The sequence below is a fragment of the Physella acuta genome, unplaced genomic scaffold (assembly GCF_028476545.2).
Source record: "Physella acuta isolate Inbredline_101_S28 unplaced genomic scaffold, ASM2847654v3 ptg001073l, whole genome shotgun sequence".
NCBI lineage: Eukaryota > Metazoa > Mollusca > Gastropoda > Physidae > Physella > Physella acuta.
In genome coordinates, this window is record NW_026732590.1 from 79519 (window position 1) to 91732 (window position 12214).

Genomic DNA, 12214 nt, shown 5'->3' on the forward strand with positions numbered 1-12214 from the left:
GCCATTTATACAAATCAGAAAATATTCTTTTTACAGATTTTAATATTAATCAGCAGTGCAATTTCAGTTTTCAACAGTTTATACAAAAAAGTCTTTGCATAGCAAAATGTATATAGCCTTATTGTTGTAAATAAAAATGAACTAAAAGTTCATGATTTAGCAGAATATTACACAGCAGTAGAATGTAAAGTCAGTAAAACTATGAACAATATAAATTCATACTGGAGCTAAGAATCATAACTTTTCAACTTTTGATAGAAGTTAAGATAGATCAAGAGTTTGTTTGCTCCTTCAATCTAGTGTATTTACAAGGTTTATCCATTATTGTTTTTAAAAAAAATGACGCAACATGGAAATATTTTTTTACTGAAGAGATTCATGAATGTATAGGCCATCACCAAAAAAGCGAGCTGTGTATAGACATTTTAGATAACTTCAAAATAGTTTAAAATTTGATGAATTATAATTCTAGATTAGATATGCATGGTGTGATCTTTTACAATGTAATATACTCAAACAAGAATACTAAAAGTATTTAAAGTATAATACCAGCATTTACATCAAAATACTCATGAAAAGTGACTTTTTTCTGACAAGAATACGTCATTTAAACTTTCTATAAAATACTCAGAGCTTTTTTCAAAATGTACAACTGTCATTACATGATGCGCTAATTACAATACATTAAAGGAGTGAAGACCTTGTAATTTATGTACACAAACATCACAAGACTGCTCTTGTTTATAGCAAACTTTAACAAGTTAATTGTTTCATCAATCAAGAACTATTTTAAAGTAAAATAGGCATTTTTAGAGAAAGAAAAAAGTATCACAAAACGTCACAATTACGGTTACACAGTCAATCAAAATAGATGTATATTTTTTTCTGTTCTGTTAACCAATTGTTGACAAAATAAAATATGTCAACAAAAGAAAACAAACAGCACAGAATTCTTTTATCACAGCACAAAAGGTATCTATTTTAGAAATTGATGCAACTTTTTAATTACAAAAATTTTTTTTTTAAAAATTACAAGCATTCAACAAAATAGCACGTTAAGAATGAATCTAAATGATATCGCATATATGATGCTAAACTGGACCCCTCATAGAAAAAAAAATGGAAGGCCAAGGGAGATGTGGAGGTGCATGGTGGGGAAACAGGCAGGACTGTCTTGGAGTACTGCCTGGAAAATTGCTAGAGGCAGACAAAAGAGGAGGGAGCTTTCTGTGGCGGCCTAATGTGTTTTGGGCATAAAAAGGAAAAGCTAGTTTCTTTCTTCCTGCATTTTCCAGAAGAAAAAACACTTCTAATAAATTACAAGCATTTAAAAAAAGTTAGCGAGGTTCTTTCTTCCTGCACTTTCCAGCAGTAAAAAACATTTTAAATTACAAGCAAATTCAACAAAATAATTAGCTAGGTTCCTTCTTCTTGCGCTTTCTAACGTTAAAAAACTTTTTGATCCTGCTTTCACTTGAAGTCTTGGGTTGTGACTCAACCTCCATGGTCAGAGAGCTGGAAGAGGAAGATTCTAGAAATAAGGAACAAAAGAATTTATTTCTTACCATTTCATCAGGCAGAATGGCATACATTTTGTGGGAACATTTTTTCACTAGGCTTTTATTTTTACTTGTTCATAATTTGAAGTTATCCAAAACTCACTGACAAAAAATGGAAAATGTGTTACTTTTATCACTCCGATGAAATATTAGATTTAAATGGAAGTAAAATGTTTGAAAGAAACCTTGCTTGAAAATCTCTTAGAATCTATATGTGTATAGTGTGAAACTTGTATAATAATTGAACTTTATTCATTATTTTTAAAAAAGTTCCTTGTTTTAACACTACAAAGTATGCCTCAAGTCTTAAAGTTCTGGAAAATTGTTTTAAATAAATGTAACTGAATTGGGTTACATACTTAAAACAACTCAGTAGACTAGTTGTAAAATAATATGACATTTTGCCTTCATTGATTACCTAACATGTTCTACATAATGTAAGAATAGCAAACTAAAATGCCCCACCTACTTTTAGTAGATCTTTTTATTTATATTACTCATATATTTGCTAAAAATACCTGATAATTCTGCCCTTGCTGTCACTGGAGAGTCTGATCTACTGTTGGATGGGAAAATCTGTGTGAAGAAGGGACTAAATTAGTGTTTATACAAATCTAGGTTAACCCAATTTTCTGATTAAGTAAATATGTTATAATTAATCTCTCAGATTTTAAAGTATTTGGATTATTTATATTCTTAAGTTTAACGGTGAAATATAATAACAAAATGAATTTCGAGCAAACTTGACAAAAGTGGATTTTACCTACGTGCAATTAACTTTTGATACACATGAGATTTAAGGCTATTTATCATTGGTATCTGAACCACTGGGATAAGGAAGTGTTAATACTCTCAACCTTTTCATTCTTAAAGTTTCATTGCACAGGTATAGTAATTTTTATCTTTGAAGGATTGTGTGGATAAAATCATGCCCTGCCACAATAAATATTACACAACTACCTGTCTTTCTCCTGTCCATAGAGTTTTGTACACTGTCCACCAAATAATGTGAACATTAGGACGGTTATATTGAACAGGCTAAAAAAATTACAATAGACATACTGGCAGACTAGAAAACCCTGAGTCTTGAGATGGTGATGGGGATGGTGTTGCTCCAGGCAAGTGAAAGCTGTTGGGCCTCAAAAGCCCATCAAGACTTGGGGAGCTTGTCAGCTGAAAAAAATATTGAAATTACTTTTTTTAAAAGGAAAAATTATGAATGAAGATAAATATGTATGTACTGACTGTCTAGTAATACTGCAGGTAACTGAATACTTCACTGAACCAAAAGATACATCTGTCTAATACCATTGGGTTCAAATATTCTAAAAGCAAAGAAACTTTGAAAGATCAAGTACAAACTTGAAAATTCTAACCTCATTATCTCATACCATTGAGCTCAATATTCTAACAGATGAGAACCTTAGAATAATCCTGTACAAACCTAACCTATCCCATACCTGAAAGTCTAGAATAATCCTGTACAAACTCTAACCTCATGACCTAACCTATCCCATACCTGAAAGTCTAGAACAATCCTGTACAAACTCTAACCTCATGACCTAACCTATCCCATACCTGAAAGTCTAGAACAATCCTGTACAAACTCTAACCTCATGACCTAACCTATCCTATACCTGAAAGTCTACAATAATCCTATACAAACTCTAACCTCATGACCTAACCTATCCCATACCTGAAAGTCATCTGAGCTGAGCTGAATGCTGATTGATCTTGCTAGCCTGTCCCAGGACCAGACCCACAAATCTTTTTTAGTGAAGTCACAGCAAGCCATAATTCTCAGAATGTTCGGCATTTCACACTCCTCAATCTTGATGGGAACAATTCGCTTGTTTCTGGCACCTGACCGCATTTAATTAAAAGAATTTAGCATCTCTATGATATGAGAAAGTTATGTGAACATTACTTACTAATTACATTTTAATGATGAGATACTTATATTATAGAGAGTGAAGGGTTACATTTTAAAATAGTGTCTTCACAAGGTTATAAACAAATGTTATTACCTGGTGACAGAGCATGTGCAAAAGTACTTTGGAACTCACACGCCTCACTCTTCAGGAAGTTGGGGCTTAAAACCACAATCATGTGCCGACATCTGAAAACATTTTAATACTCCTTTAAATCTGAAGTCACAAAACAATAGAGCTTGTAAACTGAACTCATGTTTTTATTTAATTTGTAAATGAAGAAGTCAGTGAAAGGATCACTAGTGCAATTGGTCCTTTTGAGTCTACTGAGCATAGTCAAAACAAGAAAGCTGAGATGGTATAGGCATGTCACACAAACCAAGGGCCTATCCAAAACAATTATTCAAGGCAATGATCCAGGAGGGAAAAGAGTGGGAAGGCAGAGATGTCACTGGAAGGATGACATCAAAGATTGAACTGAGCAGCCTGTTTCAGAACTACTCATAGCAGCAAAATGGGAAGGAGTGGTCTAGCGGTAGAGAGCTGGACTGCTAACCCATAAGTCTCGAGTTCGAATCCGGGTTCAAGTCAGTAAACTGTCCTTGAGTCCACCCAACTCTGATGGGTACCTAACTCATGTTAGGGAAAGTAAAGGCGGCTGGGCATAGTGCTGACCACACTATCTCTTCATATGCCGAGGTCACAGAAACAAGTGAACTCAATTTCACTTGCCCCATAGACCGTCAGGTTTGAAAGGGAAACTTTACTTACATAGCAGCAAAGGACTGAGATAGATGGTGGAAAATTAGGAGAAAAACATCAGTGGTGCCCCAACTACCCCAAGAAGAGTTAAGGGATGATTGATTGATGCTTTAAAGAAAATACAATAACAAGCATAAATTGTATGTTAGTAAAATATAATTTTTCCAGGGAGGATATGATTTTAGCTTAAGTGTGTTACGTCTCAAACAATTACAAGAATTGTTTTATTTCCGCTGCTTTTTTCCATCAAAACTTGTCAAATGTAGCGAGAGTTAAATGATTTTTAAGTTTTAAGATTAACAAAAGAAAATTACTCAAAATAAATGTACTTTCTGAGCCTAAATAAATTAACTGATATAACCTTTATATAAGGGTTTTTTTTACACAGTACTAGCTGTACCATAAATATTTTTACTCCTGAGATATAATCTTGGGAGTGATGTAATGGCTGATTAACCCCCCACTAACAAAATGTAGGCATTGATTATGTGGTAGTTCAATCCCACTAAATCTATTCTTACCGCTCAGATATAATGGTGGCATTGATGTTGTGCTCGTTTAATCCCACTAAATCATCTCTGTGGGGTACAAACAGTTTAAATTTATAATCTGGGCCCTCAAGTCTTGCGATCATCTTTTGAACAAACTCCAAATCCTTGCTTGAGTCTCCAAATGGATTGTAACAAACAAATGCATCGTAGATAGTCTGTCTACCCTCTATCACTAAAGAAATAAAAGTAAGAAGTCTCTAAATGGATTGTAACAAACAAATGCATCATAGATTGTCTACCCTCTATCACTAAAGAAATAAAAGTAAGAAGTCTCTAAATGGATTGTAACAAACAAATGCATCATAGATTGTCTACCCTCTATCACTAAAGAAATAAAAGTAAGAAGTCTCTAAATGGATTGTAACAAACAAATGCATCATAGATTGTCTACCCTCTATCACTAAAGAAATAAAAGTAAGAAGTCTCTAAATGGATTGTAACAAACAAATGCATCGTAGATAGTCTGTCTACCTTCTATCACTAAAGAAATAAAAGTAAGAAGTCTCTAAATGGATTGTAACAAACAAATGCATCGTAGATAGTCTGTCTACCCTCTATCACTAAAGAAATAAAAGTAAGAAGTCTCTAAATGGATTGTAACAAATAAATGCATCATAGATAGTCTGTCTACCCTCTAGCACTAAAGAGATAAAAATTAAGCATGGTAAAAAGTCTCCAAATGGATTGTAACAAACAAAAGCATTGTGTTATCTCCTAAGCTATTCTGTACTCATCCCATCATACTTACATAGACACAATCTATCAAGTAAATTAAACATCAAATACTCTCAAAACATTGTCTACCACCAATACAAACTGATTCTACCCTTCATAATTTTGTATGCCTTACTCTCCAATTAGTCCAGTTACAAATAAATCTACCACCCATCACTAAAAATACTTACCATCCTGCCTAGTTATAAAAACAGGGGTCTGTTCAATACCAGGGCCAGGCGTAACTGAAACAAACAAAAAATATCATATGATAACTTTACAGCAGGGGTCTCCTAACTTTTTAGTCCGAGGGCCGCATTAACTATCAAATTTCAGTTCGGGGGCCAGTTTCTTCCAGGTATGTCTTTGATTTTTCTGGGCAAAGTTCCTCAGCCATCACCAACAAACGATTTTTCCTTGGACAAAAAAATCTCTGCGGGCCGGATGAGAGGACTTAGCGGGCCACACCCGGCCCGCCGGCCGTAGTTTGGAGACCCCTGCTTTACAGGATTACTGTAGTAATTATTTAACTATGGTGTTTGGTGATAATTAGCCTGATATTTACTTAATTATGGTGTTTGGTTCTGATCTCAAATAAACTTTTCCTTTTATCTTATTTTCTTGTTATTAATTTGCCAAAAAAAAAATTTAAAAGTTGTAATAAAGTAATTTACCAGTTTCATCTTGTATTGGTCCAATTCTGTTGAACCTATCAGGTCTATTAAGAAAATCTAAAACATCTCGATCTGTAAAGAAATAAATGTCAGTGGAGAAAATATTTTAATAGTTTTACACTAACAAAAACTTGAATTCCTAAAATATTTTAAAAATTTAAAACAGTAAACAAAACTTCAATTGCTTAAATCTAACTCATGGTACTGGGAGAGTGTGGTCAAATGGTGGAGCACACAACAGCTAGACCAAAAGTCTTGAGTTAAGTTCCCAGACTCATCTCAATAACATGTTCCAGAGTCCACCCGTCCTTAGCATAATGCTGACCAGCAATAACACAGATTAAGAAATTAATTTATTTTATTTATCATCATTCCTTTGTGGCCCCTGGGGAGCAAAGGGCTGCAACCACACATCTCCAGCAGACTCTGTTTTGGGCTGCTCCCCTAATCTGTGCCCATGTGAGCCCAGCTGTTTTCGCCTCTTCTTCAACCGTTCTTCTCCATGTCTTCCCTGGGGATTCCAGTCCAACGCATGTTTTGTGATGTTTTCTTTTTCTTTTCTTAATGTGTGTCCGATCCATCCCCATTTATCTTTCTCTATTGGCTGTTGCTTTAAAATTTGCCACAGGTCTTTGTTGATATTTGTCTGGCCATCTTATTTAACGTATATTATATGTCGTAAGCATTTGTTTACGAATGCCTGTAGCCTATCAGTATTCGTCTTTGTAACCCTCCAAGTCTCCGAGCAATCATAAAATCTGAAAAGTTTTTTAATTGGTACTCAAGAAATAAATTAGTCAGAACTTAAATCAAACCTTGAAAGAATGACATAACACATAACAAACTTACCAATCAAATTTCTTAAATCCGTGAGGACATCCTCTCTGCCCAATCTTACAAGAAACTCAACAAGTCTTCCAACTGTTGGTTTTAAATCAGGACGGTTTCTCCAGTCTTCAATCAACTTCAGTGTAGGGCTGTCTGCTCTTTCGAAAGCCTTTAGGGGTGAAAAATATCAGAAATATTTAACCTATTTTTGTATTTTGGCAATAAATAAAGAACTTTAAGATCTAAGGCTGCTGCATGTAATAAAAACAGCATTTTAAGTACATTGAGTGAAGGATGCTCATGTGGTATGTCCCCAGAAAACATGTTTTACAATACTGCACTATGTACCAACAGACAGTCTAGACTCAGGCTCCAGTCAGAGAAAAATTATAGAGACGCCTGCCAAGTTGGATACTATTGTGCAGTTTGTCTGCAATGTTAAACTAGTTGTATGAACCTCCAATGTAGAAACATTCGAAAATAAGGTAAGATATTAATAATCTACACTTACCATACAAATTGTAGTTAAGCTGCACATTTGATTTGTTGCATTAAGTTTCACAACACTACACTAACATATATCAAAGAGATTCACAATAATTTTATTTATTTACTTTTTTAATCTTCTTCATTCTTAATTCTAGTGGTGGAGGGATTCCCTTCAAGACAATTAGTATTACGTGACAACTGGTTATGCCCCCCATATAGGCGGATGAATCCGATTTCAGCCTGATTTTCTTTTCGGATTGCTTCCATAGCCTTTGTCCAACAAAGAACAAACTAAAAGGCAGCAGTTGTTTAATTTTGGAGTTGTCTCCTAGAAGAGTTGCTGTCCCCAGCTAACGAGACTCATCTGCCAGAGGGTTCAAACTCCAGATTTTTCGGTTTAGCAACCATGAGCTTTACTGACTCAACCATGCCGACCCCTTTTTAAAATCAGTTTCACACTACATTTTTTTGGACCCACCCCCAATGCTCCAGTATTATTGACATATTTTGTGCAACATCTACTCAGTGTGCAAAACATTTCATTTTCCTACCATTATCTCTAATCCATCGAATGATATCAGTTCAGCAAGACCTCCAAAATTAGGAACAAAATCATCGCGCACCATCGCATCAGCATCCAAATAATTTGCCAGCTTTCGACAGGCTGTATATTTCAAGGCATGTAAGGGTACATCATAATGAGAAGGATCAAGAAATTCTCTCCAGTCTGGAGAATCAGCCATTTTTCAAAGTCAATGTCTTTACTGTTTCTTTTTTACTTTTAGTTGTTACAACCTCTCATTGTTGTTGCACATTTCCTGTTGGTAAATGAAAAAGAATGCATGGTTATCTATCAAAGCCGAAGGAGAACTCATTAGGGCTATTCACAGTCATGACTGTTTTTTTATAATTTAATGATAAAAACACCTATTTATGCATGAAACTGTGTGGTAGAGTGTACATGTGTGTTGCAGTCATGCTGGTTGTTGCGGGTTCAAACCCAACAAGTGCTTTCAAACCATAACATTTATTGTGTTGTCCAAATCTTATTTTTTGCTGTTTATCATGAAAGAGTTACTTTCGTTGTTTTTTTTTCATTTCTGACGTGAATGCTGACATAATTGCAGTGAGAAAAAAGACACCGCCTTTAGATTTTTGCTAAGAGAAAAAACAACTTGGGAAAACTGCAATGGAAAAATATGAACAATAGGTCCGGATTTCAAAGGGTCCATTCTTAACATCATCCCATAGAGTCTAACTAAATCTTCAACCACAGCTGCCACAATTTTAGATTTAAATTAAATGTACTATTATGCTAGTTAATAACTAACTAGTAGGCCTACTATTATTACTATTAGATTTTAGATTAGCTCTAGATCTAGTAACAGTACTCTAGCTAGATTTTACTCATTACTCACTAGATATACTTACTACTAGAATCTACAGCTACAGACAGTACAGTGAAACTATCACTGATTCAACTGTGATTGGCGATTGTTGAATAACTTATTAATTAAGTATTATTAACTATTAACTAATGAAATAACTAATGGTCTAGAATCTACTAACTTTAGTAACTTCACTTTAAAAAGTAATAAAAAGTTGATTAGAGTTAGACTCACTCACTCAACTCACATTTCCTAACTTAGGAGTATGTGCTGAGTACTGTAGTAGATCTGGATCTAAATAACGTGTCGCTTAGTAGTGCAGGATAAACAATCTTGTGTATAGATCTAGATCTAATAACTATATACAACTAGATCTATAGATAGATCTATAAGATCTAGATTCTATAAGTATAAGATAGGCTCTATTCTAGAATGTAGATAAGTCAAGTTTTTCCCAGAGAAGTAATATCCTACGCGGACTTCCGGAATCGTATGCTGGGCCTACCCTAACCTGGGCTACTTCAGAGGGGAGTTTCCATTAACTAAAAATAGCAGCTACACGATTGGCCTGTGCTAAATTGGCATTTAAAATATTTTAAAATTAGCACTAGGCCCTTAGTCTAGTCGTTTCTTAATCTCATGTAGTATGTAGGCATAATCATAACTCTCATTTAATAATTGGGACTAGGCCTAGGTTTCGATTAAAGGAATAGTATTAAAATTAAGCCGCAGATTTCCAGTTTGTCTAAGTTAAGTTAAAAAGTAGGCTTAGGCCTTAGGGTTAGGGTGAAACCTAAATGAAAATTGTTAAAAGGGACAGTAACATCCAGTGTTTCTTCCAGACTTTTTTCTCCGGGGCAGAGTTTCTTCCAGGCATCTCTTCGGGGGGGGGCAAAGCCCCCCCGAAAAATTTTTACCGCCCCCCCGAACGAAATGAAATTTATATAATTTATATAGAAAATATATACTTTTAACAGTCTCCGCCCCCCCGAAGAAAGTTTACCGCCCCCCCGAAGATTTCAAGTGCCCCCCCGGAGAAAAAAGTCTGGAAGAAACACTGCTCCGGGGTGGGGAGGGGCGGCGGACACTGTTAAATTAAAAATATATACTTTCTATATAAATTCTATTTCGTTCGGGGGGGGGGCGGTAGATTTTCTTCGGGGCGCCTTCGCCCCCCCCCCCCCCGGTGCGGCACTTAACGGTGTCACCCCCCCCCCCCAGAGGCGTAGCGACCCTTCCCGGGGACAAACTTTCAATTTTCGATTTGCACCCCCCCCCCCCCCCCCTCAAACTTTCGATTTGCACCTCTTAAAAGACTATTTAACACTCGAATTAATCACTTAATTAAGTGGAACTATCATTTTTCTCTATATGGTTTGCTATTTTCTGCCTTGGTGTCACCCCCCCCCCCCCTAAATGGTGTCACCCGGTGCGGTCCGCAACCCCCCCCCCCCCCTCGCTACGCCTCTGCATCTTATGGTCCCCGACCTTTCCAAATTAGTTGATGGTGCTTTTTCAGTGAATAAGTATAGGCCTATATTAATGTGGTGGGGGTGCAAAATCAATAGTTCATGCCGGGCGCCGGATTCTGGGGTCGTCCATAAATGATGTCACACTCGTAGGGGGAGAGGGTCCGTAATTTTGTGACGGTGTGTGATGAGGGGGTTCGGTTGGTGCGACGTCACACTTTTGCATTGCATTATAAACATTATAAAAAAGCAATGTTAGAAAACGAACTTTAGACGTTAATTCGCGTTATAGAAAACTGTTTTAATAAATTGTAATAGGAATTGATTAAAATACTATATTTTGACAGAGTTCAGACAAGATTTTCGAAAAATATCGATATTTTAAAAGGCTGACTAGGTGTGACGTCAGGGGGGGGGTCTGGCTTTTTGTGACGACGTGTGACGTAGGGGAGGGGGAGGTAAAAATCGTCCAAAAAAAGCGTGACGTCATTTATGGATGACCCCTGTGTAGCTACGCCTTTGAAAATAACTACTGTTTTCTCGTGATGGGAGGGCATTCGAAACTTCCGGGGGTGGGGAATAATTAAAACATGCCTATATCTTCTCCATGTGAGCATTCGAAACTTCCGGGGGTGGGGAATAATTAAAACATGCCTATATCTTCTCCATGTGAGCATTCGAAACTTCCGGGGGTGGGGAATAATTAAAACATGCCTATATCTTCTCCATGTGAGCAATGCCTCCCCTCTAACTCTCCCAAGGGAGATATACATATGCCCAAAAGAAACATTGAAAGTTATGTAGGAGTGCTAATCAGAGGCGTAGCGAGGGGGTGCGGGGGGTGCGGACCGCACCGGGTGACACCATTTGGGGGGGGGGGGGGTGACACCAAGGCAAAAAATAGCAAAATATATAGAGAAAAATGATAATTCCACTTAATTAAGTGATTAATACGAATGTTAAATAGTCTTTTAAGAGGTGCAAATCGAAAGTTTGAGGGGGGGGGTGCAAATCGAAAGTTTGAGGGGGAGGGGGTGCAAATCGAAAGTTTGAGGGGGGGGGGGTTGCAAATCGAAAGTTGAAAGTTTGTCCCCGGGAAGGGTCGCTATGCCTCTGGGAGGTGACACCATTAAGTGCCGCACCGGGTGACACCCGACCTCGCTACGCCACTGGTGCTAATTACTTACACTTTCTTAACACCACCACCCCCCCCCCCTTCTGCCAAGTTTACTGATAGGGACCCGATCGTTCCTGTTGACAATTTAAATTGTTTGTTTTTCTCGTCACTGCTAATGTGATTGCATTGTCAATAAACTAAGCCTTGTTTGTGAGGGTGTAGATATGTTTACGTAAGGGTAGACAATACACGTGACCGGACTAACGGTAGAAATAGGTTAGGCAGATGATTTGATTAAATTCGTTTTAAGGCTATGCTTGTATATGTGCTATTGGGGATCGTGTAGTGAATTAGAGTAATGCTATATAGATCTATATACTTGATGTGTTTGTTATGATCGAATAACTAGAATGACGCAAGTGAACGATGGGTGTATGCAGAGGCGCAGCGAGGAGGGCGGGGGGAACATATGTCCCCGGGCACCGACCTTAGGGGGCGCCAAAATAGGTTGGAAAAATAAATCGAAAATTTGAGGGGGGTGCAAATCGAAATCTTGAGGGGGGGGGGGGGTGTAAATCGAAAGTTTGAGGGGGGTGGCAAATCGAAATCTTGAGGGGGGTGCAAACCGAAAGTTTGTCCCCGGTCGCCGAGAAGGGTCGCTACGCCTCTAGTGTATGACGTAAAGAACATGAAAAAAGGCAAGGCTTACTTGTTGGAGAGGGGAAGGAGAAA

General features: G+C 37.1%; 1 protein-coding gene across 5 annotated transcripts; it reads right to left on the reverse strand.

The window, feature by feature from the left end:
* Positions 1 to 24: 24 nt before the first annotated feature.
* On the reverse strand, positions 25 to 9356 carry LOC131955524 (myeloid differentiation primary response protein MyD88). 5 transcript variants are annotated; one of them, XM_059319675.1, is made up of 11 exons: positions 9144 to 9354; positions 8060 to 8326; positions 7041 to 7188; positions 6192 to 6263; positions 5709 to 5762; positions 4774 to 4975; positions 3587 to 3678; positions 3256 to 3422; positions 2622 to 2732; positions 2078 to 2135; positions 25 to 1531 (listed from the first exon to the last, which is right to left on the reverse strand). In XM_059319675.1, the coding sequence occupies exons 2-11, from the start codon at positions 8249 to 8251 to the stop codon at positions 1413 to 1415; spliced, it is 1215 nt and encodes a 404-aa protein (XP_059175658.1). In that variant the 5' UTR covers positions 8252 to 8326; positions 9144 to 9354; the 3' UTR covers positions 25 to 1412. The 5 variants fall into 5 exon arrangements, with proteins under 5 accessions (XP_059175658.1, XP_059175659.1, XP_059175660.1 ...); XM_059319676.1 differs by having other exon boundaries at positions 9135 to 9354; XM_059319677.1 differs by having other exon boundaries at positions 9131 to 9354.
* Positions 9357 to 12214: the final 2858 nt, after the last annotated feature.